The sequence below is a fragment of the Carettochelys insculpta genome, chromosome 1, assembly GCF_033958435.1.
Source record: "Carettochelys insculpta isolate YL-2023 chromosome 1, ASM3395843v1, whole genome shotgun sequence".
NCBI classification, from domain to species: Eukaryota; Metazoa; Chordata; order Testudines; family Carettochelyidae; genus Carettochelys; species Carettochelys insculpta.
This window is the reverse complement of record NC_134137.1, coordinates 154,889,448-154,915,489: the sequence shown is the minus strand read 5'-3', so window position 1 is coordinate 154,915,489 and position 26,042 is coordinate 154,889,448. Positions and strand designations below refer to the sequence as shown.

The window sequence follows — 26,042 nt, the reverse complement described above, 5'->3', positions numbered from 1 at the left end:
TGCTATTCAAAAGACTTAGATCTTGTGAATGTATGTACCTATAATAGGATCCAAGCCAACATACTCAAAGAAGCTGAAAGGATTTCCTCTCCATGTTTTGAAAAGACTAATGCATGCTTAGCTAATAAGGCATACTTACATGATCACTTTCATCTTTTCCACTCACATCATCACTGTAGATCTGCAGATCCACCAATACTAATCCGTGCGGGTAAATTCTCAGGTTGGAAAAACTACAAAGCAAAGTTGTAGTGATTAGGAATTCATTTCTTCATAACTTTGTGGTTTACCAAGAGAAAAAAAACCTAACTATTTCTTAATAAAATGAAATTCCAAAGATTGACTTTTCCAACTCCGCAGTCAACAAATGATCTTCTATTGCCATTCCTTTCATAAAATGAACAACAAATAGCTTTGCCAGGGAAATGGCAGCCACCATGTAAGGACCATACAACTCACCTTTTAAAAAAAAACACACACAACCAGTTTATAAAACAGTACAACCAACACAAACATAAGAGGGAAATTACACTGCTCATCATGCTGTATTCCTTGACTATGAGAAATCTCTTTAGACAGTTAAACATTTAAAAATAAAACAAGTTTCAGAAAATAGTTATTCTCTTCTCTTTTGCTTCAAGAGAACTTACAGAAACTACCACAGCCAATTCAGACAGTTTTCATGTTAAGAGATTAATGATTATTTATAAGAAATAAAAAGCATATTTTATGGAGGAGGGAGCACAAGGCAGGGAATAGATCACCACAAACAATTAAGTGACATAATGGCCGTGTCTACACTAGCCCCAAACTTCGAAATGGCCATTCAAATGGCCATTTCGAAGTTTACTAATGAAGTGCTGAAATGCATATTCAGCGCTTCATTAGCATGCGGGTGGCTGCGGCGCTTCGAAATTGACGCGCCTCGCCGTCGCATGGCTCGTCCCAATGGGGCTGCTTTTCGAAAGGACCCTGCCTACTTTGAAGTCCCCTTATTCCCATCAGCTCATAGGAATAAGGCGACTTCAAAGTAGGAGGGGTCCTTTCAAAAAGGAGCCCTGTCTGGACGAGCCGCGTCAATTTCGAAGCACCGCGGCCGCCCGCATGCTAATGAAATGCTCAATATGCATTTCAGCGCTTCATTAGTAAACTTCGAAATGGCCATTTTGAAGTTTGGGGATAGTGTAGACGTAGCCAATAAGTATTAAATAAGAGCAGGCGCCTAATTTCTTCAAGTTTACATTTAGGAAAGTTTTAAAGTGATTACTGTAAAAATTAAAAAAGGAGAAGCCAAAGATGGCAGGCACAGAATCAACAACAAAACCCACTTGCTCTATTTTACAGGCCATCAATAAGCCATTTTGCTTTTGATATGAGCACTACAATATAGCGGATGGGTTTCAACTTTTTTTTTTTTTTTAATAGCAAAGATAAGGCCTTTACAGTGCAACTCCAGCACCTTTAAGAGATGGTCTGTGAAGTCTCAGTCCACCAAGGTCTCTCTTACAGGACCACCGGATAAAGGAGAAGGATGTACTTTGGGGTATTTTAACAAAAAATACAGTAATTTCTAAAAAGTATATTTTAAAATATGCAGATTTTGTGGTATTCCCTCTGAACCAGGTAGTTTCAGAAACAGTCTACCAAAGATCTTTTTTATTTTATTAACGTTTAAGACTAAATGGGAGATATCTGTAAACTAATGCCAGCGAAAACTAAAGAACGTCTTCCTACTACCTAGTAAATTAATTCCACATAATAAGCAGCTTGCTAGTGCAGTCCAATGGAGGAAAGTAGAGAAACAGCGATGTGACAGATAGTCTACGTCTACACGTGCACGCTACATCGAAATAACTTATTTTGATGTAGCGACATCGAAATAGTCTATTTCGATGAATAACGTCTACACGTCCTCCAGGGCTGGCAACGTCAACGTCGACGTTGGGCAGCACCACATCGAAATAGGCGCTGCGAGGGAATGTCTACACGCCAAAGTAGCACACATCGAAATAAGGGTGCCAGGAACAGCTGCAGACAGGGTCACAGGGCGGACTCAACAGCAAGCCGTTCCCTTAAAGGGCCCCTCCCAGACACACTTGCACTAAACAGCACAAGATACATAGAGCCGACAACTAGTTGCAGACCCTGTGCATGCAGCATGGATCCCCAGCTGCAACAGCATCAGCCAAAAGCCCTGGGCTACGGGCTGCTGCACATGGTGACCATAGAGCCTCACAGGGGCTGGAGAGAGCGCGTCTCTCAACCCCTCAGCTGATGGCCGCCATGGAGGACCCCGCTATTTCGATGTTGCGGGAAGCGGATCGTCTACACGTTCCCTACTTCGACGTTGAACATCGAAGTAGGGAGCTATTCCGATCCCCTCATGGGGTTAGCGACTTCAACGTCTCGCCGCCTAACGTGGATTTCAACTTCGAAATAGCGCCCAACACGTGTAGCCGTGACGGGCACTATTTCGAAGTTGGCGCCGCTACTTCGAAGTAGCGTGCACGTGTAGACGCGGCCATAGAGTCATGTTTGTCTTAAAATTATAAGATTACCTTAGGCACCAGGACGGTGTTCTGTCAGCTTAGAAACACTGCCACATTACCCCTTTGTTAGGAGAAAAGGCACTCATGAGTACTTTGTTCTAATAATAATGATTTGGTTCTTACTTCTGCATCAATACCATGGTAAAATGTTAACAACAATGCTCAATACAAGAAGTTAGTTATAAGCTCTGTGCACTGATGGACGTGAGCAATAGCAATGCATGTACAGTGAGGTTTCCTTTGGCGTCCAGAAATACGTACAATAGCTACAGCCAACTGAGTTATACCATTTATTTTTAGAGAAAACATTGCCACTGCAATTGAGCTTTCTTCTGCACTCCCTAGCTATTCTCTTCAGCTCCACCATCTTTTCCCCCAGCCATTCCTACATGGCAGACCCAGCCCACAAGAATGTCCCCTTCTCCTCCTCCAGTATTACTTGGGCATCCTCAAGCATTAATGCGGGTGGAGTGTTTAGGGCTAAGAGCTGGTGTTTTGCGAGGTTCAACACCCTATAGCATTCCCGTGTACAAAACCACTATAGAAGAAACCAAAGCCAGGAAACTTTGGAGTAGTGTTTATTTCATGAGTGAAACGACTAGGATCTGGCAGAGACTGCTTCTAGCAAAGCAAACTTTGCTGTAGTTTGAGCAAAAGATATCAGTGACCAGAAAGGATCTGTGATCTTTTCTTCCCTTTTCCCCAAACCAGTTCTACACATGGTTGCCAATACTATTCTCTAACCTTTATGCATCCATGTCCCAAAAAGCATGTATATCCCTTTCTTTTGGTTTGTTTCTTATGGGGTACTCTGTGCACATGACAGACAAAACCCTGGCTGGTTAGTCAAGCACTGATGCGAAACACTGCATGACACCTTGTTCCAGTAGCTGGACACTCTCCACTATACAAAGGAATTTTAATAAAGCACACTTACCCAAGTATACTATTGGCTAGCTCTATAGGTATGTACAATGTTTTCAGTCCAGGACATTACATGGTTTTTGATCAAACATAGGCTGAACCTCTCTAATTTGGAACTCTCCCAACCGGCAATATCCCTAATTCGGTATGATTTTAGTTAGCCAGACAACCACTTGTCATGAGTGTGGCCAAGTTTCATCGAGTCTCAAAGTCTGTTTCCAGCCACCAGTCCTAGCTCTCAGTGTTCTGTGCTGTTATTTAATCGTACTTTACTCCTAAATGTCTTCTGAGAGTCCAGTAAGCAGTGGAAGCGTTGGTAATGCGTTAGACAATGACGACCTCCTATGGTCCAGAAAATTCTCTTTTTCGTTTGGCACAGGTCAGGTCCCGAGGGAACCAGATGAGAAAGGTTCTTCCTCTACTTGAATGGAAATATTCCCACTGACTTTTTAAGTCAATGGATTCAAACCAAACCCTAACCACCACCCCTAGAACTAGAACATGTTGCTAGGGGGTACTCTTCCTGTTCTGCACTAAACCCATGCTTTGACATTGGTGCCAGAGAATGTAGTGCTAATAAATGGGCCATTTTTAAAGTTTATCCCCATACTGTAACAACTGCAGCTATTTCACTTACCATTGGCAAATTATTAATTTGGATAGCCACTTTTTCTACTCAAATTCCCCCTGTAATTTCAATTTCCAGCCTGAGTGAGGCACTGCATAGCTGCATTACAGGTTAACAATTGCGATGTTTAACCTCCAACGTTGCTCATTTCCGAGCTGCTGGAAGTACTTCCTTAGTGCAGGAGTATGCAACTAGGGCGTGCACAAAAGTTCAAAAGGAGGGGGGAAGCAGTTCAATCAGCTCCCTACACCCCTATGAGGACCCTCCAGTGCCTCCCCAGAGCTTCTGTACACAACCGTGCTGTGCTTGTGTACTGCACTGCCTGCCTCCCTGCCCCCTTGGTCTCTGCCACTGGCAGAGGCCAGCTTCATTTCTGGTTCCGCCCCCGCCCCCAGCATATTGGGGCCCTCTATTGCCTCCCTGCAGCCTCTCTTGACTCAGCTTCCCTGTGCAGTGCTGACAGCAGAGACCGCAGGGACAGGGAGGCAGGCAGCAGAGGGTCAGCATAATTTCTGGTCCCCCTCTCACGTTTTGCAAAGGCATCTGAGTGGGGGTAAGAGATGTGTGCTTTTATCAGGAAAGCCCCTTGTTTCAGCTTCCTGAGAGTCCAGGCTACTGCTCCCCCTGCACTACAGTGCAATTATGTTGACCTTTTGTTTAACTTTAAAAGGCTGCCCAGTGGGGCTGCAAAGCGGGGGAAGTGGCATGCTAGCTCTTTAAACAGCAGGGAGCTGTTGGTTTTTGAGGGGCAGGGGGTTTCCCTTAAACTGAGCCAGGCTCTTGAAACAGTAAGATGACCTACCTGGGACTCCTGGAGTTGGGAGGGCTCTTTAAACAGCCCTTGAGTGATTTTGTTTTGTTTTGTTTTAATAGCTGCCTGTGGGAGGGCTTGGGGAAGATGGTAAGGCAGGCTCTCCAAAGAGGCTTTGCCTGGATCCGTACAGAGAGTATCCTCTCTCCCATTGTGTGCATTATCCTTGCACTACTGCAGTTTATGTTGCTGCCTCACATAGACTGGCACATGCCAAAAGGTTTTATTTTCCCCCCCATATGAACGTAACAGAAATTGACATTGGTTTGGATTTTATCAGACAGGTTGGGGGGCCCTAGCTAACTGAAGGGACAAAAAGGGAGAGAGGATGTAAAAAGTTTGCTCACCCCTCCCTTGATACACTCATACATTGTGTGGGTTTTCTTGTTCTATTTTGTTTTTCAGATAAGAAGATAATGGCAAGGTTAGTTCATTTTATTGCAGGTATTAGAATATACAGCAGATGTTTTTCTAGATCTATGTAGATTGTATCTATTTATTATTTTAACTGTTACAACAGGATTTTCTAGATCTATGCGGATGGTGTCTATTATTTTAACTGTTACCACAGGATATTCTGGGATTTATAAGAGTGGAAGACTGCTGTCATGCAGAACAAAAGGTCCCTAATTCAACCTGTAAATCTAGCCCATACTCTCTTCCTCTAACCAGAAGATACTATGAGCCTTTTTTCCTAAAGGCAAGTTGCACCAGTTTAACTGAAGCAGGTTTTAAATCTGCTTAGCCCATGGTTTCCCTGGGGGGGGGGCGACCTAGTGCCCCCCACCATTCCCCCCATCTGAAGAAAGAGCCGGCCCTTGCTTCTCGCTCTCAGACCCTGCCATTTTACATGGGTGATCTGGTGCAGCCATTATAAAAAGCAGGCAGCCAGCAAAGACCCACGTGGAGCTAGCTGCCTCCAGCAAAAATAAATGAGTGTGGGCTGGAGGAGGATGGGATTAGATGAAAGGCTGCTGATGCCTCGCTCAGGTGAAGGTGAAGGGGTAAGTGCGTAGGGCTGGTGGTGCCTGGCTTTGTGGAATGGGAAGGGCTTGGGCAGGCAGCTCACGGGGCTCAGGCAGCTGGCCAGCTTGTAGGACTTGGGGTGCTTGAGCAGCTGGCTGTGGCACCGCAGGTCTCAGGCAGCTTGGGCTGGCAGCTGGTCCCAGCAGTGCAGGTCTTGGGCGGCTCAGGCTGGCAGGCAGGTAGCTGGCCCCAGCAACGGGGGGCTCAGGAGGCTCGGGCTGCCAGCGTGGGGCTCGGGCAGCTTGGGATGGCAATCAGGCAGATAGCCCTGGCCGCATGGGGCTTGGGCAGGTGACTTGGGCAGCTCGCCTGCGGCTTGGGCTGGAGGGTCGGCGGGACTCAGGCAGGTGGCAGGCAGCTGGCCTCAGCGGTACAAGGCTCAGGCAGGTGGCTCTGGCAGCACAGGTCTCAGGCGGCTCTCACGGTCAGCTCTGGTGGCCCGCAAGGGGTCAAGAAAAGCTATTTGTGCTTGTTTTTAATTTTAAACAACATTTTATATCAAGTTTTTATGTTTATTTTAAACTATTAATTGACTTTCTGTTAAAAGGCGGGCTGGATGATGGTAAAAAAGTCGGGGGGCATGAGGGTTTCTCAAAAATCAAAAAGGGGGGCATGATGCCTAAATGTGTGGGAACCACTGGCTTAGCTAAACAGATGGAACCCCCTACTGCTTATAGATTTACTTGTTTATTACATTATGCCAAATCCAATTTAAAATGATCCATGCCAGTATAATAAGCAGGTGTGGAAACAGATATAGTTAAACCACCACAATTGATATGTGTGGGGAAAAAAACCCTCTAACATCAGTCTGGACACCAAGAGCCCAAGGCTTCAGTCATAAATTTTGTTAGCTACCCCAGCCAGACTCGGCAAAATCAAAAACAGTTACTGTACTGTGCATGTTTATTTGCTCCTCAGATAAGTGTTCTCTTTTTGTGGGTTTTATCTACACTGCCAAGACCAGTTTCCATCACCACCGGCTAGTTTCACCTCCAGCGTCCCCTGTAAGCTGTGTGCTTGGATGGCCACCCAAAAGAGATCAAATGCCGCCCAGTTGATTAACAGAGTGCCCTCAGCCCACAAGATGTGTTTTGACTGGTGGTGCACATAAGAAAATTTATTCTGCCTACAGATGGAAAAAAATGAGAGAAAACAGCGTTCACCACCCACCATCCGACCAGAATGCTTTCTTCAGCTGGCACAGGGAATGAGAAGTCCTGTGAGCGTGACATTTTTTGACAGATCAGTGAAAGATCAAACTGTAGTAAGCAAAAAGTGGCTCCCATCACAACCTGCTTGGTTTTCTTTTATTAAAAAAAAAAAAAAAAAAAAAAAGACTAAAGAGAAGGAAGCAAAATGTTTGCCAGTATTAAATTAGATCTGAGTAGGTGAGGCAAACAAAAGGGAATAACTAGGCTCGAATCCTTTCACTTAAAGATTGTTTTTTTTATTCATTTGTCTTTTAATCAGACACACTCACTAACATAACCCCACTGAAGTCATGATTAATGGGAGCAGAATCTAACCCAGACTCTTAATACCACATCTCACCAGATCAGTATCTAAAGCTCAATGAAATCAAAGAAAAACATTTCAGCAACTCCAAATGGCCTTGTGTCAGGCCTGTAATTACTCACATTATTTGAGAAGTTTCAAGGTGTCACTCCTAAGGATGATAAAGAGTGAGGAATCTGGTAACTGAGTAACTGCTGGAAATAACCACTCTGCCCCATGCCCCCACCAACCCCACAGACCCCCTGCCACTCTGCATTTAAAAGGCTAGGCTGGCTCAGCTTTTGTCCCGACATTCTCCCTCCCCTGCATTTACATTTTAGGAAAGAGGAGTCTGCCTTGCTAAGGATTCAGTCCTCTTTCCCTTCAATTGTAAGTTCAGAGAAAGCAAAACATAATGAAGATCTCTACAATAAAACCAGAGTTCTTTTTTGGAGGGACTACGGGGCAGAGAGGAGAGAGATAAAACATCTCTCTCTCTCTCTCTCTCTCACACATACACACACACACAGCCCGTCCCCCCTTCAGGCCTTATTTGAATATCATAAAGCAGCCTAAAGGTTTTGCAAGTAACTTTTAAAATAGTGTCTCCTATTGTTTAGGTATTCCTCATAACAGGGAAGGGGGCAGAAGCCATTTTCTGGACACCCTTGTAAAGACATTTTGCTGGTATGATTTTAAATTAAACTTTGCACATGTACCACATCCCACTGGACCTCAGAGTATTTAACACAAGTGAAAGAATGCCAACACTCCTGCACAATCAGTATTTTAATTATAAAGATGGGAAAACTAAGGATTTAAGAAATACCCAATGTTATGCAACTCCGCCATGAAGCCTCTATGAGCTCCATGCCAGTCCCAAGCCTGGATGAAGGAGGAGGGTTGATCAGATGTGTGTTGATGCGCTGATGGTCAAAACAACAATACGAATGCAATCTGATGCAAGTACAACTAAATGACAAAAGATTCCGGCTCGGACATCACCCGGATAAACAAGGTCCGCGATACCAATCGAGCGATCGGAGTTGGGTTGATAAGTTGGCTACTAAAAGAAAATTACAGCTAACACATATGCTATCCATTGGAACACGGAACATCCAAACTCTGTGGGCAACTGGAAAATTAGAGCTGCTTCGGAAGGACATGTAGAGATACTGATGCGATATACTTGGACTGGCAGAGATGCGTTGGACAGCATCAAGAGAAATATGCGATTGCAAAATCATTTGGTCAGAAAACAAAACAAAGCATGAAGCAGGAGTTGGATTCCTTCCTAGCAAAATAGCTAGAAGAGCATTATTAGGATACAAACTGGTGAGTACAAGAATGACGGTAGTGAGATTCGAAGCAAAACTGTTCAACATCTCAGTCATTCAGGTGTATGCGCCCACGTCGGACAACATGGAGGAAGAGATTGGGCTATTCTATAAATACTTGACAAAGACAGTGGAGGAGATATCAAAGCAAGATGTGTTGATCATCAGAGGAGGTTGGAATGCGAAGGTTGGAACAGAGTCATGGGAAGGGTTGGATATGAAGAAAGAAAGAAACGAGGTCAAAAACTGCTGAAGTTTGCTACAGAGCACAAGACAGTGATCTGCAACACAAGATTCCAACAAAACAGCTGTAGGAAGTAGACACGGGGATCGAATGACAGGAAGTCCAAGAACACAATAGATATGATTGTGATAAAAAGATGGATAACATTGGTACAGCAGTGCCAAACTTTCCAAGGAGCAGATATAAACTCACACCGCAGTCTAGAGATTGCAAACATCAAGATAAAGCTCAAAAGAAAATGTAAGACATAGAAAAGAAGAGACGTGGCGAGGCTATGTGAGGAAGAAACAGGGAATGCATACTGAGCAACAAAGAGAAGATTATCGCCACAGAGGAAGACTTAGATAAGAGAGTCGCAGGGATAGCCATCGCTATATAAGAGGCAATTGAGCAGACTGTTCGAGAAAAAGGAAAGATCAATAAGAAGTGGATTACCCAGGAGACAATGAAGTTGGTTCAAGAGAAGAGAGCGTTGAACATCAGAAGAGATGTTTCTGAGATGGCAGAACAGCAATACAGGGTGAAATGCAATGAGGTAAGGAAAGCAGCCAGAAAGGATAAGGAGAAATGGTTAGAGGAGCAATGTGAAGATACAGAGAGTTATTATGGTGAACGTAAGACTAGGGAGGTGTGTAAGACAATTCGCAGTATTAATAGGAAATGGCAACCAAAGCAGATGGCGATCAAAGATGACAATGAAGATGTGCTCATGAACAGGGAGAAGATTGTGCAACGATGGACGAGATATTGCACTGATCTATACAAAGCACAGTTGGACCCCAGTGTCTCTGAGAGACTGATTGAAGAACTGAGAGAGATATGTCCACTGAGCATCAAGAGCAAGGTGGATATTTCGAAGGAGGAAGTAGAAAAAGCAGTGAAATGACTAAAGAACCACAAGAGCCCTGGAAATGATAAGTTCACAGGACAGATGATCAAATACGGCAGAGAAAGCATGATTCAGGAAAGACACCAACTATGTAATATAGCATGGAAAGAAGGGAAGGCGCCTAAGGAATGGACAAGATCTGTGCTAGTGACAATACCCAAGGCAGGAAGTACACTGGAGTGCAAGAACTACAGAACGATTGCCCTAACGAATCATCTAGGCAAGGTGCTGATGACGATACTGACTGAGAGACTAAGATCACAGATAGAAGAACATATAGCAGATCAGCAAGCGGGGGTTCAGAAAAGACAGAAGTACCATACAGTAGATATTGGCATTAAGACTGATAGCGGAAAAAGCTCGATGAAAGAATAAGAACGTACACACTTGCTTCGTCGATTTTCAAAAGGCATTTGACAGTACAGATCAGAAAGTGACATGGGCAGTGTTGGAGTCCTATGGAGTGGACAGCAGACTGATACGGTTGTTGAAGGATATCAATGACAATATGGACGCAGAGGTGAGTACGTGCGGGGAGTTGGGAAGTTGGTTTAAAACAAGTAGAGGTATGAGACAAGGAGATCCAATATCACCAAGTATCTTCATTGCACACCTGGAGAGAGCGACGGACAAGATCAAGGAAAAGGTAGAAGGGATATCTGTGCACGGGAAAAGAATTAACAACTTGAGGTTTGCAGATGATATAGTTATCATTGAGGAAGATGAGGAGAAGCTAGCAAAAATGGTGCAGGTGTTAAACAAAGAAGGGAAGCGGTACGGACCGATTATGAACATCGATAAAACAAAAACAATGGTATCTGGAGATAAGAAAATAAGAAGGAAGATCAGTGTCTATGGTATTGAACTAGAAAATGTACAGAAGTTCACTTATCTGGGGAACAACATAACATATGATCTAGACTGTAAAGGAAATAGCGACTCGAATAGCGAAAGCAAGAGTGAGTTTGAAGGTGATGGATAAGATCTGGAAAAGCAAAGCAATTAGCTAAAGAATGAAGTTGAGCATCTTGAAAACGTGTGTATTCAGCAGCATGTTGTACGGATATGAGACATGGGTGATAACGAAAGATTCGAAGAGAAGAATATTGGTGTTTGAAACGAGTTGTTACAGAAAGATTCTAAGAATAGGATGGATGCAGAAGGTCACCAATAAGGAATTATATAGAAAGATACAGCCAAAAGAGAACCTGCTGCAGAAGGTTATAAAACGGCAAGCTATGACTATTTGGGCATATTTGAAGAATGAACAACACACAAAAAAATCAAGAGCCTGGTATTTAGCATAATGGATGGTTCAAATAGGAGAGACAGACCCCACAGAGAATGGATAGATGATACAGTAGATTGATGCGGAGCTAGTCTACAGAAACTAAGCCACTCTGCACTGGACAGGGAAAGATGGAAGGAAATAGTGAGAGAGGCATCAGACACCAACAGGCGCTGAGCGCATGGTTATTGATGATGATGACAATGTTATGCCTTCTGATCCTAAGCAGATTCCAAGGGTAAGCCACACAACTTACAGCCCAAGACCAGGTCAGAACTATCACAATGTCAGCACATTGCTCACCTAACTCTAGGTGTAGCTAGCTCTATGTCCATGGGAGAGCTTCTCCCAATGACACAGCTATCACCTCTGTGTGGCAATGGATTAACTACAAGACAGGAGAAGCTCTCCCATCTACATAGGAGCACCTCCACTGAAGTGCTGCATCTGCGCTGTATGTGATGACAAGCCCTGAAACAAAGGCTCAGAGAGTGTCTATACTAGCTTTTTTAAAGCGTTAAGATTAAAACAAAATGCTTCTCGCTCATGCTGTAGGCCAGAGCAGAATCATCATCTGCCAAACGACCAGCAAAATTGACACCAAGCCATGCAGGCATAACTAAGTCAAATTCCCATAAAATCACAGTGCTCATTATTCAAGGCTGAACAGAGCTTTAAGAAACAGTGAAGGTCACAGCTTTCCAGAGAAGCATCTCCTATATATTGTTTTATGTGGGGGGGGGGGGGAAAAAAAGGATTTGCTTTTAAACAGCTTTGCAGACAGAGCACCAGTGTGGATTTGAAGCAACCCCTTCTCCCACATATACCGCACACCCAGGGACATTAACTCTCAAGTTTGCCCACACACACTATCGAAGCTGGCATTAGAACACAATAAAAGGCAGTATTAGTTGACATGCACCATAAAATTAAAAAAAAAAAAATCAGGTTCTCCCTTAAGTGTCTTCCTCACCCAGAGTACCTCCATCATTTTGAAGCTGTACATATTTTAAAGCATCATTTGCTTACCTAGTTGGTGTACAAAAGGTACAAACACACATGCATAAAGTACACATATGCTGAAAAGTGCTGCTTAACACAACTCACCCTTTGAAAAGTTAATGCAATTTCCATTGGTGATGTTAAGGGTATTGGGCAGATACAAAAATTGCTCAGGTCCCACAATGCACTTGTGAGAGCTGTGGTGTATTTACTGGTTCACTGTTTGGTCAATGAGGCTGGCATAGCAAAGAAAATATTCATTCACGCCACTACTGACAATGATTTGATTGGTTAAAATAGCCAGTGTGATGCTTGGGCTGGGGGCATGAATGGTTACTTGCCCTTCGTTTGTGTTGATAACAGGATTGGTGAATGTTTTTCAAGTAACTCTTCTTCAATTAGGTTCTTTGTCAGAGTAAATCATGAATCAAATGGACCAGGTAGAGTTGCCAAGTGTGACTTTTGCTAGCTTAACTACCGACAAAGAAGGACATGGCTCTGTTATTTTGTTAAGGACAACAGGAAAGTGTAGCTTAATCCCCAAATCAACTCTGATTCATTTAACAGCTGCATCTTTCCAAAGGGCTGCTCACATGTCTTTGTCAGACAAATTTTTGTTGACAGCAACGGTAATGGTCTGAACACTAATATGCTCGAGCTGAAGTGCAGCAGACTCATTTTACAGAGTTTGTGCTGCACACATTAGAGGTGGACAATAATTCTGATAGGAGGGGGTCAAGCCAAGATTTTGGTAAGTGGTCCAGGGCCACACTCCTCCACGATATTAATGGAGGAGGTGTAGGGGCTGGGATACAGGCAGAGTACAGAAGGGAGCTCAGGGTAAGGAATGGCGTGCAGTTAGAGGTGTGGGTGAAGGAGGAAATTGTGGAGTGGTGAGAGACTTGCCAGGCCCCCAGGCAAGAAGGGAGGGAGAGGGGTCTGGCTCCTCACTCCCAGAAGAGACAGAGCCGCGGGTGGAAAGGGCGTCTGCATGCAGCCAGCTCTCAGCACTGCTCAGAATACTCCACTCACCCTCTGCAGGCAACCCTCCGATACTCCAGCAACAATTTAAAGGGCCAATAGGGCTTCAGCCACTGCTGTGGTAGCAAAAGCCAGTAACCCCAAGTCCTTCTGAATTGCCAGGCCCCTGGGCTGTGGCTTCCTTTGCTTGCACGCCAAGGAGCAGGGCCTAGACCTGGGACATGGGGTTGAGGTGCAGGAGGGGGTATGGAAGCAAGAGAAGATTCTGACCTAGAGGAGGGCTGTAGGATGGACTGCCAAGTGTTTGTGGTACACGGGGGCTGTAGAAGAGGGTTCTGACCTGGAGGATGTGTACAAGGTGAGGGTGCACAGGGGTTGGGTTGTAACCTAGGTTTGTGACTGCCTGGAGCACATGGTCCCAGCAGCCAGCCACTATGAATGGCATGCAGGGCACAGCAGGCAAGGAGCCTAATCCTGCTGGGCAGTGGTATAATGGTGGGACAGATTAATATACCAGCACTTCACATACGCAGTATTTGACAATATATCTGTTGGGCTGTCCAAAATATTTTCATTTTTCTAGGGTTAGTACTTTTGTGCATGGCCCTGCGTTGGCTCAGCTTTATTTGACGTGCTTATGGACACGGATAACTACTGAAATTACCCAAAGCCATTATTTTAATATTAAGGCTGGTTATTCCCCATCCTGGACTTCGACTCTCACTCAGCATGGAGTGTTTGTGCCTGGCAAGACCCATCCATTCAGTATGAAAGCTTTTCATTCCAGCCTTCCAAGAAGAGATATTGTTCAGGAAGATGGGTGCAATACAACCCTGTCCTGAGGCCTTAATATCAGAGTTCCAATGTTCCCTAGCAAAGCCAAAATAGTTTTGTTGAGCAACTAACTCCAGCCACTGCCTACAGAGTAATATGAATGTCTTTTGACAAAGGACTAGGTCCAGCTGCATGACAAAGCAATGCACAAACTTGTTAACTGTAACTCTAAAGACATTATTTTATTGCCACGCAAATTCTATAGGAATAATTAAAGCAGTACATTCTCAAATAGGCACGTCCTCAGGGATTTCCCAAGTCCAGCTAATGTTTGACTAAATGAATAACTATGACCGCAAATGTTTTAATGGGTTCTAACAAAAATTACAAAGCGTGAAATTTCCATTTACTTGTTTTTGTGAAGAGGACTGAGTTAAAAATAAGAGAGCAGTGGATTCAAGAAATATCTTTCTTAGGGGAAGGTCTAAGGACTTTTCCATAAAATATTTTTGTACCTATGTAGCTTACACTGATATAACTGTGTGTAAGCTCCCATCACAAACCTTCTACAATGGTATAAACCATGATTTTGCACTGGTATAACTTAAAATATTTTAGGAAGGAAGGAATCTCACAAGAAAACCCCATACAGCCGTGGGGATGCTTCAGCCTTTGCAAGCCAGATATTGGGTAACTATCTCTAGACAGTCCAATATCTATACGCTGAGTTTGCACCACTCCAATTAGATTAACATAGCTATGCTAGTGCAAACAAATTATGAAAAAGTCAACCACAACCACAAAAGCATAAAACCAGCTGAAGAGCTTTTGGTTTCTGCCCTCAAGGATGAGCCAAAATTACAAAATTGTCAGGCATGAATGCAGTAAAGCTTACCTAATTTGTGAAGCATCGAATAAGCCAATTATATTTAAACATGTAGTCCTTCAAAAAAAAAAAAAAAAAAAAAATCTTCTTCTGCATGGTAAAGTAGTTAAGGGGAATAAACTGGGCCTGGTTTTGCTTACCAGTTTGTGTCAGATCTGCTTACATAAAAACGTGCCCTATTCATACCATAAGCATTTTTAAAATTAAATTTTAATATTTTAATTAAAAAACAGCCAAAAGCAATAACAATAAAGGGATGAAAATATCAGTTAGTATATCTGGAAAGACAAGAGGGGAGTGACCTTACTGGATCAATTTCTGTTGGTGAGAGAGACAAGCTTTCCAGCTACACAGAGCTATTCAGATCTGGGAAAAGAAGTCCTTGGGGACTTCCCTTTTCTTCTTTACAGGGAATGCACTTCATTCACATGCTGCAATTTTCTAAAGCTAAAGCATGGTTAAACATATAATGATCTTATTGTTGGAAAATTGGGAATCCTGAGGCTAAAGCAGCAGTGATTAACAATGGTTGGGCTTCAAATACAGTAATTCACAGCAAGTAGGACTCTCTTGCAAAGGGATTTGCAAGGAGTGTGACTTGGGATTTCTGTAGATTTTAAGATTTTGTTAAACAAAAAAAAACCCCCCCCCCCCCCCCCCGAGAAAAACGCCCTAGCCATTTTTGACTGCAAAGAAGGCATTCAGCTCACGCCAGGAAGCTTAAGTGATTTCAAAGAGGTTATCAAAGAGAGACAGTTCCTGGAGATGTTTTTGAATCTGCAGAGTATACACTGACTAGTGTGATCAGTTTTCACTGCTACCGATCAGAGTTTGGGGTATCAATGGAACTGGACAAAGTATGGGAAAAATTTCTTTCTGGTATATCAGGAAGAACCCTCTCTTCCTTTCTCCTTCCCCCTCTCAAAAAATACAAAATAAATAAATAAACAAACAAAAGGAGCCGGCTGAGCTGCTCCTTGGCTGAGCTGAAGAAACTATGATGCTTTTGGGAGCCACGTTGGAGAAATAAAATAAGAGAAAAAAGATATATATAGGGACGGATGTGAAGTAAGTTTTGTATGGAAGGGGGGAAAATAAGATTGAAAAACAGGACGAGTCAACACGATACAGAACAGGGGTCTCAAACTTGTTGCCCAGGGGTCATCTGCACCCAAGCAGTTCCACAATCTGGCCTGTGAGTCCCTGAGGTGGGTGTCTGTAGCCTTCCCCTAAGTCCAGCCCTGTTCCGCTCCTACCCTGCCACTGCTCTGCCCTCTCCCGCACATTACACTCCTCTTTTAAGCCCCTCCCCTTAAGAGATGCAGCCTCAAGGATTACTGGAGGGAGTGTGGGGGTGGGGTCTGGCCTGGGGTGGCGGCAGGAATCAGGACCCTCCACACTCACCGCAATAGCAGGAGCTGCAGGGGCGCAGAGCAACACAGCAGTCCCTGCTCTGTTCCACTGCAATCTAGCAAGGCTAGCACGGTTACTCTGCTTCACCACAACTGCAGGAAGTGCAGTGATGACGACAGAACAGAGAAGGCTACTGCATAACTCTGCTTCCCCACAGCTCCCACTGCTGCAGTGAGGGCTGGGGTGGAGGTTGGACAGGACTCCGAGCCCCACCACAGGCCCCAGCCCGCCCAGGGCCCCACAAAGGATGACTGGGGTGGACACTGCAGGGCCCAGAGTGGCCAGATCAAGCTGTCCTATGAACGGGAAAAAACTGCACATACCTCCTCCAGGCCATGGGGAATCACAGAATTAATGAACACTGGAGCTAGTAGGGACATCAAGAGGTTATTGAGTCCACTCCCCTGCCCTTTTGGCAGGACCAAGCACCCTCTAGATCACTCCTGATAAGATGTCTGTGTAACCTGTTCTTAAATATCCACAACTTCCCTGGGTTATTTATTCCAGTTTTTAACCACCCTGATAGTTAGGAAGTTTTTCCTAGTGTTCAACCTAAATTTCCCTTGTGGCAGTTTAAGCCCATTGCATGTTGTCCTACCCTCAGAGATCAAAGAACAATTTTTTCCTCCCTCCTCCTTGTAACCCTCTTTTAAGTACTTGAGAATCGCTATCATGTCCCCTCTAACTCTTCTTCTTTCTAAACTAAAGAAGCCCCATTTGTTCAGTCTTCCCTCATAGCTCACGTTCTCTAGACCTTTAATCATTCTTATTGCTCTTCTTGGACCATCTCCAATTTCTCCGCAACTTTCTGGAAATGTGATGTCCAGAACTGGACACGATACTGAGGGAAGTGCTGGCTGAGGTGCAGAGCTAGCAATGGAAGCTGCTCTAGGCCCACTGCACTACTGATGGTGTCACTGTCCCCCTCCCCACCCCGGAGAAGCTGGCCGACTCCAAGGATTGAGGACTGCCACTGGCCCTAAGGCAAACTGAGTTTGAGATCCTGATCTAGAATCAGGAGAAAACCAACAAGTAAAGGTAGGGAAGAAGGTAAAATGAAAACAAGGGCACAGTAAGACACTGTTTAAATTTAGTATGTTAAAAATATTTTAGTTAGGCACAGTAAAGTATCAGGCAGGAGTACCCAACTGTTTGTTTTTTTTACTTTCCTCTAATTATTTTGTTGCAGGAGATGAAGGGGTTGGGCAGAGGTTTCACATATAGGGATCCTTTTATAGATTGTTAAAAGCATCTGGACTTCTGAAAACACTGCTTTTCTTACACAGTTATACCTTCACTCATCTGGTCAGAACAGGAATCCAGGGTCCAAAATCCAACTCACCTGCCATTTTTGTTGATGTAAGTTGCTAAGTAACCATGATCCTCCCAGTTATGAATTGTTCCAGTCATTCCCTGCTCTTGAAAAACAGGCTGTAGACCTTTAAGAACGGCATTGCAATCAGCTGCAAGAGGAAGGGAGGGAAAATACAGTTAAGACATTCTGAAACAAAGGTTTGTTATGTTTTAAAGTTCTTAGTTCCTGGCAGCAGTCTGGAAGCTATATGCTGGGCTGCCCTTATCCCATGACTTCTGAATCTGCAACCTCACCCTGGGGTAAAGGGGAAAAGGAGGAGCAGGGCATGACAGGAGGACAGAACAAACTACTTTAACTACTACACTTTACATGCCTTTAGGACCTCTTTCTGGACAAGGAAGTTCCATTACACGTATGTGGTTTTTTTTTAAGATTTGGGTGATCATAGGGCACAGTGTCTAGTCTAACAGGATTAACATTACTCAGCCATTTCTACGACTATGAAAGAGACTCCAGACTTGTACCAACTTGTTTCTGGAGAGACCTAAAGATAGAGAAGCTGCCATACTGGATGGCCTCACAATTCTCCCTAGGTCAGGGCTTTTAACACTCTCTCTAATGGTTAAATGGGCAAGATAAGACAACCAGTTCCACTCAAAACACAAGCAAAACTTTCCCTGACTCCTTTAAGTGAAGGAGAGGGAAACCCTTAAGGTGAAAGTTTGTAGCTAAGGGACACAAAGTAATAGTAAGAGCTAATGTATGTTTTTCCCATGTCTGAAGGGTGCCAGGGGGTGCTCAACTCCCACCTCTGCCCCTCAACTCCACAGATTCCCCACAAGACCTCAACCCCACCCTGCTTCTTCCTGCCCAGTTTCATCTCCTCCCCTGAGTGCAGAGTCCTTGCTCCTCCTCTCCCCACCCCCAACTACAGGTTGAACCTCTCTAGTCCAGCACTTTCTCATTCAGCAACACCTGTAGTCTGGCATGATTTTAGTTAGCCAGACGACCACTTATCACGGGTGTGGTCAAGTTTCCTGCGGTCTCACAAGGTTTGTTTCCGGCCACCAGTCTGGGCTCTCAGTGTTCTGTGCTGTTGTTTAGCTATAATTTACCCCTAAAAGGCTTCTAAGAGCCCAACAAGCAGTGGAAGTGTTGGTAAAGCTGCTAGACAATACTGACCTCCCGTGGTCTGACAAATTCTCTTGTCCAGCATTGGTCAGATCCCGAGGGTGCCAGACTAGAGAGACTCAAACTGTACCACCACAGGATCATGGTGGGAGGGATGGAGGGAGGTGGAGACACTGATCCACAGATCCCATTGGTGGACTGGAGGTGCTGGGGGGAAGGGAGGAAACTGATTGGGGGGCTCATAGGGAACACCCACAGAATCAGCGCCAATGCCACTACCAATACCAACAGTGAGCTACATTTTTAAATTGCCTATCAGAAAGCCCTCCAACAGAGACTTTTCTCTGTTGGTCATCAGTTTTCTGTGAAGAAAATACTCATTCATGCACTGAACTGTGTGTGTGCTACAGAGATCTGTTTGCATAGAGCTTAATGAAGTCTCAGGGCCTTAGTCAAACTAGTGATATTCCAGTGATGTTTGCAGGCCAAATCTAACTTAAAATTAAAATTATTTAGAGACTGTTCCCTCAAGTTATTGAATTTAAGAATCTAGTTACATGGGGAAATCTATAGTTTAGTTGTAGTGGAATAAGTATAACTATAGCTATGCTAATATAGCTACATGCAGACGCTATTCCAGAATGAAACTGACTTAGTCAATAATTACTCTGCTTTAGCTGGTCAGTTCCTCCTGGAAGACAAGCTTCAAAACTTAGGAGCCTCTATCTTCCACCAAAATACAAAGACCAACACACCAAACTGCCAACACGATCGCTGATTGCTCAAATGTCTGAGTTCAAAGCTTTTGCATAATGGCAATCATACATCTAACTCTATCAAACGAACTGAAATACTAAAGAGGAGCAAGAAAAGAAAATGTCCCATATTTTCCCTGTTAACAGGGTCACAAGAATGATCTCATTTACATTCCTTTGCCAAAACATATTAAGCTAGAAAGGCACTGCCTTCGACATAAAGATCAAAGCATGTTGGAGCTAACAAAGCAATTTTCTTTTTATCGTCTAGGTCTTATTCATTACACTGCCCAGGTTGCAATTTGTGCTTAACTAGAATTAAGAAAAAACAAGTTATGCCGTAAAGCACTGAACATTGTGGGTCCTGACATAGCTAAGGTGCTTCGATTTTACTTGTGTGTAATGTTCACACATGCTCAAGTGAAAGTGGACTTCTTTCCAAAGCTCCATAGTACGCATACAATAGTGCCTTGATTTACGCAAGGGTTGCATTCCCACATGCTCTTGCGTAACCCTAATTTTGCATAAGTTGGGAGACTTTTTTGACCCTGGTGGAATGCATGTTCTGCAGCCGGAAAAGCAACAGGAGGACCTGAAGCTCCTTTTGAAAGGTGAGTCCTGGGGTTGGAGGGGGCAGTGTGGGAGGGTTAAGCCTGGCAGTGGGCTGGGGCCATGGGAGGAGAACATGGGGTTAAGCCTGGGGTCGGGGGTGGAACTGAGCTGGAGCCGTGAGCAGGGGAGGTGGTTGAACCACGGTGGTGGGGTATGAGTTAGAGCTGGGCGCGGGGTTGGTGAGCTGGTCTGTGGGGGGTTGAACTGAGGCTGCATGTGGGAGTTTGAACAGGGGCAGGTGAATGGAACTGGAGTCACACATGGGCAGTTTAAACCAGGGTCGGGGGATGGAAAAAGAGCCACATGGGGGCGGGGGGAGAGAATTTTTGAGATTTGAACCAGGACAGGAGGTTTGAGCCAGAGCCGCATGTGAGGGGCTGTGAGCTGGAGCCAGAGCCAGGCACGGGGTTGGGGGGTGAGCCAGAGCTGTGCGCGGGTGGGGACAGGACAGGGGCTGAGTTGACGCTGCGCAGGGCTGGAGGGGTTGAGCCAGGGCTGGGGGGAAGCACGATTCTGAGTTGCGCTTAACTCACATTAATGTGAGCTAAGTGCAACTTGAACTCACGCATTTCAAGGGTTTACTGTACAGCGTTAAGCAATGGTGCAAATTCAAACACTTTACAGTGATGTTATGTTCAAGCTTATTTGGCAAATTAGTTCAATTAACTATTCCCACTATTTTTCAGCTATCATCATAATCAAATGTAATCTTTATCCTCCACCCCCCCAAAATACCATGTCTTTTTTTTTTTTATTATTATTTCTTTCATACTCCACATTTTCTAGGAAGTTTTAGACACTCTCTCTGGCTCCACAGCCCACCAGCAATTTTTAATACCTCCTATCCAGCAGCGGTATAGCTATGCCATTGATGTAAGCACTAACACAGATAAGAGTTAGGTGCTTATAGCATTGTCACGAAAGAGAGTTTTCGTGGCTCACTGTTGAACACCCTCTCCCTGTAGTCTGCACTGCTAATACTGGTACAGCCACTCCCTGGCAAGACAACTGGTTCCACATTGTTGAATCTTTAGACAATGCCCTTGGTGCTGTGTTGTATGCTGTCCACGCCTCCCCCATTCATCTTCTCCCTCCTACTCTCTTTCCTTTCCTTCTTATTTTCTCCTAAAATATCATGAGAGACAGCATGAAAATGAAAGTGATCGGTGCAGTTAATTGTGCACACAGCACTTCTGAGGCTAACATATTAGAGTAAAAACCAAAGGCCTGATCTACACTTGAAAATTAGGTCAGCATTACTACATTGCTTAGGGGTGGGAAAAACTGAAAAATGCACACTCCACAGATACATAGTTAAGCCCCCCTAAATCCAATATAGAGAGCACAAGATTGATGGTAGACTTCTTCCATTGACCTATTTATCATTCCCAGGGGAGTTGGGTAACACAGCCCAACAGGACAACTCCTCCTGTCAGAGAAGGTAGCAATTGCACTGAAGCACTACTGCAGCTGTGATGCTATAGCATTTTTAAGGTGTAGACAAGCCCTAACCTAATTAAGGCTCTTCACTTGCATACTGCTGCAGCATCACGACCACACCACCGGGTACCCAAGAAATTTTTGGAATACTGACCCTTCTCTCCACCTCACTTCATTTCTTCCACTCTCCAGTTTAAAAACAAACAAACAAAAAAACAAACTTGCCCCCATGTCCCCAGGGACAGCAGGAAGCTCAAGACAGTGACCATCCTCCAGCAAGACAAAGTGTATCCTCTGACCATAAGAGCAACTCAAGAAAAAGAATGCCATTCCATTTAGCTCAAATTTTGATGCAAGTTCAGGCCAGGGAAACTGCTTTCCAGTTCACGTGGAAACTTAACAAAATGCATTTATTTAAAATGTGAAGTACAGAATTAATAATTATCCAAGAATCTGGCATATGTGCTTTGAGAAGAACGAATCTGCAATGGATGAGATATCAAAGAATACAAAACAAGAATTATTATGTACAATGAAGTTACATCCACGTAAACTTGAGGCATCCAGTCTGTGCATGAAACATACTTCTGAAGAGGCAGTTTGCTATAGCTACTGACGTTCCTCTGAAGAATTACTGTTGCCTAAAGGCTGCTCATTGATTAAAAATCACTGAGTTTAACTGCTGGTTTAAGACAAGAAAAAAGTCATTATGATCTGCTAGTCTGATCATCTTGCACAACAGACACCATAGAATTTCTATTTATAATTCCAGCTTTGAACTCCGCAATTTGAAGCTGAAGCAGGCCATCTCTTTTAGAAAGACATCCAAACTTGACTTAAAGTCTACAAGTAAGAGATTTTTCCAACAACATCTCTTGGTAATCTGTTCCAAAAGTTTATTACTCTCTTGTTTATTATGTATTGTTTTTTGCAGTGCTTTCCAGTTTTCATTTTGAGCAGCCAGATCTTGTTATGTCTTTGTCCTCTTGATTGAAAAAGGCCTCTAAATTTCTAGTTTGTCTCTCTCCTGTAGGTACTCCTAGACCCCAATAAAGTACTTCATCAACTTCTCTGAAAAATGAAGACTGAGCTCCTTAAAACACAGCTATTGTGTGTCCCAAAAATACATCATCAACTGAGATTATGGTACCACTGTGTCCCTTTAATTCAGTAATCTGCGTTGTGTGTCGCAATACCTTACTCGTTATTAACACCAAACCTGTCCCCATACTGTTACCACTCAGTACAACTGCATGCATAGCCCCACACTAAACAGGATTGCACAAAGGCTCCCAGAGCCACTCATGGATCACACAGAGAAAGGCACCAGACAAACCTCCTCAATACCTGCTCCCAACGTTTTACCTCAGGGGCACAGCATCTTCAACTCCTCAAAACCCTTCCATGAGCAATGCAAGTTTATTAATTGGTTTAGTACTTCATCCCTGGAGGGTGGACATACGCCAGACTTTGTAATCTGATCAGATTTACCAAGCAGCACTTCAGTGAAATGCACAGATAAGGACAAACATTAGAATAAGTTTACGGATTACAAAAGACGGATATTAAAGGGATTGGTGACCACTCTCCCTTTTGCGTAAGAAAAATACAAGGAAAACATGCAGTCTAAATTCCCCACTTTATTAGACCAGGCAATCTGGATTAAGCAGGTTTTCCTCACTCTACCAGCTGCTGCAGGTTGGTTACTATCTTTCACATGCAGGCTCTTCGTACTAGCCTGGTGACCAGTCTCTAGTGTTCTTGTTGCCTTCAGTTTAGGGAAGAGATGGGACAAATCATGTGGCCTCTGTCTTTTATTTTTTATCCTCATTCCATGTGCTTGGAGAAAACAAGTCCAAGTATGTTTGATGGGTGGAGTTACAAGGAAAGACTGAGCAATTCCCTTGGTGTGGTCTTGTGCAAGTTAGTCACTGAACTGTAACTCTCTCACTGGACAATGCTCAACATTCACCCAGGCATTTCTTGCTGTTTCTGGGGATATAGTATTTGGGCAATTCCTCTACTCACAGTTTAATGACAATCATTTAATACAAGCTCACAACTTCATAGGTATTAAATGATATACCAGTTTAGATACAGCAATGGCTTTCAGCAGATCAAAGACTTTCCTGGGAGTCCTTAGCTGGCATGCTTTATATGAAATACCACAGTTATACACAAATGGTGAACATGTGGGTTGCAGGGCACCCTATCACAAAGCTCCTGCTGTTGGATACCTTTCCATTTTTGAAGACTGATTTTTTCCTAAACAAATCTGTGGACTAAGTCATAAACCTGATGTAAGACATGACATTGATTATGCAGGGTTTGAAACATCATACCTGTGCCAATACTGAAGTATAAGCACACAAATCTTTGCCACTGGTGTGTTAGCATGTATTCACCCTCCACACAATATGAAAACATGTCAGCATCCTGGGAAAAGACCAATGTGAATGCCTGACAACTTTGACCAATGGATGCCTGAGTTTGAACAAAAAATACATAAAACCAATGCTCTGTAGTCCACTTGCATGGCTTCAACAGCAGCAAATCTGATCCTTTGCCACCACACAATCATTTGGTCTTACCTTGTCTGTATCCCATGATTTAACAGCATGGCCCTATGACATTTATATCTAGAGCTACATTAGTTATGTGTATTTTATCGACCTGTTTTTGTCAGCACATATACAGGAATTAGGGTTGAGGAGGAAAGGCCCCTCCTTGCTCTTCTGATATAGGAAGTGTTAAATAAATCTGAATTACACATAGCTATAAAAACAGCAGAATCAGGTATATTAGTCATCTATCTAAGAGGTGCATTTGCATTTAACTGATAGTACCCAGTATTTCTGCTCCCCATTTGCAAAGGTAATTTGATTTTGTGGCAGTGAATTCACCCATATGAGCAGACTGAAGGAGTAGAGATTATAAACTAAGAATTATACATTCTTAGAAGAGGGGGCAATTTCTGATGTCAGCAACCTTCCAAGAGATTTCACCTCTATATTCGATGCCTCTCACAGCAGGAATAACACTTATTAACTATGATTCACACATTTGTTTATTTTGAGTAGAGTTTTAGGTTCCCAAGTTTTCTGAAGTTTAGGGATGCTGGTTGTTCCTGTTATTCGTATCTTTTAGTTGTAGGTTTTGTTTAAGTGGTGTCTTTAAGAAGAACCTGAAGAGCATAACAGCATACCAAACCCCAATCTAACATGAGCATTCAAACAACTTTTGCTTTAAGTTGATGAAAACACATCCACTAGAAACAATCGGCCTTGGCAACAATTACCTCCCCCAGTACTAAGTTTAGGAGCAATCTGTTCTCTGTAAGAAAAACACCATAGAAAAATCCTTTGTTTTGTTCACACTAGGTCTGTGCAAACACAGAACTGCAGGAAGCACAGCTAAGTACCAAGACAATCGAGGCATGTGGGAATTGAATTTTTAATAATTTGCACATGAGAACAGCCATCAATATTTAAGCTGATTTATACCTCACACAAGCAGAATACTGATGGACCTCAGTGGAAATGACACACCTATTATTCAACTGTACATCGGAAAGGAGATCAAGGGGATCAACCTTGTGCACTTGTCCTGTTTTATTAGGCTCCTCCTATTTATAATATGAAAGGTAGGTTGGGAGGGCTACTTTTCCTTAGCAGATTGTCTCTGTAGTAGTGAAGTTCTAAAATTATGCTACCAAAATAGGAATGCAGGAACTATACAGTGAACAAAAACCAGTGAGTGAAAATGTATTTCTTTAATATTCAGTAGCGCTTAGCCCACTTGGAGCTTCTCAGACAGCAGGTTTCAAACTTTTTAATTGGATTGCCAGGGCCAGCATTACACCTGCTGGAGCTGGGGCTGAAGCCCGAGCCCCAACCCCAATCAAAGCAGAAGGGCACAGGCTTCAGCCCCTTCTCACAATATATGGCACAGGGGTGGCCACCTGTCTCTACACCTAGCATGACAGGTATCAGATTCTGCCTCTCCTCCCCAGGCCCATCCTACCGTCGCCCCAGTTTCACGTAGTAATTTGTCATCACAGAGCAATGAAGCTTATAACCCCTATTCTAGAAGACTGTGTAATAAAAGTAGTTTAAGGTGACCCCCGGGGTCAGGAAAATTCTGCATGAAGAAAACCTAAAAGGATTTCTTCTTTGCTTTTCATAGCTGCAAACACAGATCTTGACTTCACTGTTTTTTGCTGAAGTACTGCTTGATGGACTGGGGAGGGGAAACACCACACTGTGTCCCCCCAGCAACAGGTATGTTCAGGCAAGGAAATAAGAGAAACCCAGAAAAGGGAGGTATATTTAATCTAGACTGTTTGAAAAAGGGTTTTAAAAAAACCAAAATCTAACCAAGCCATTGCTGCTCTTCAGAAGACGAGAGGGCTGCCTTTCAAACTGAGTCCTGGCTTGCACTGCCACGGGGCACCAACTGAAGTTACCCAACGTCAGCTACTTGGAGCTACTTACTGCAATGTCCTCGCTGCGATCCAGACACTAACTCTGCCTATGCTCCT

The 26,042-nt window shown here is 43.7% G+C and overlaps 1 protein-coding gene across 1 annotated transcript in view; it reads right to left on the bottom strand.

Annotated features, from left to right (window-relative positions):
• SMS (spermine synthase) overlaps positions 1-26,042 on the bottom strand; it is a 95,693-nt gene that overhangs the window by 48,503 nt on the left and 21,148 nt on the right. The window contains exons 2-3 of the mRNA XM_074994245.1: positions 17,592-17,712; positions 140-233 (exon numbers count right to left, since the gene is read on the bottom strand). Of these exons, the coding sequence (XP_074850346.1) occupies positions 140-233; positions 17,592-17,712 (215 nt within the window). The remainder of the gene's footprint in view (positions 1-139; positions 234-17,591; positions 17,713-26,042) is intronic.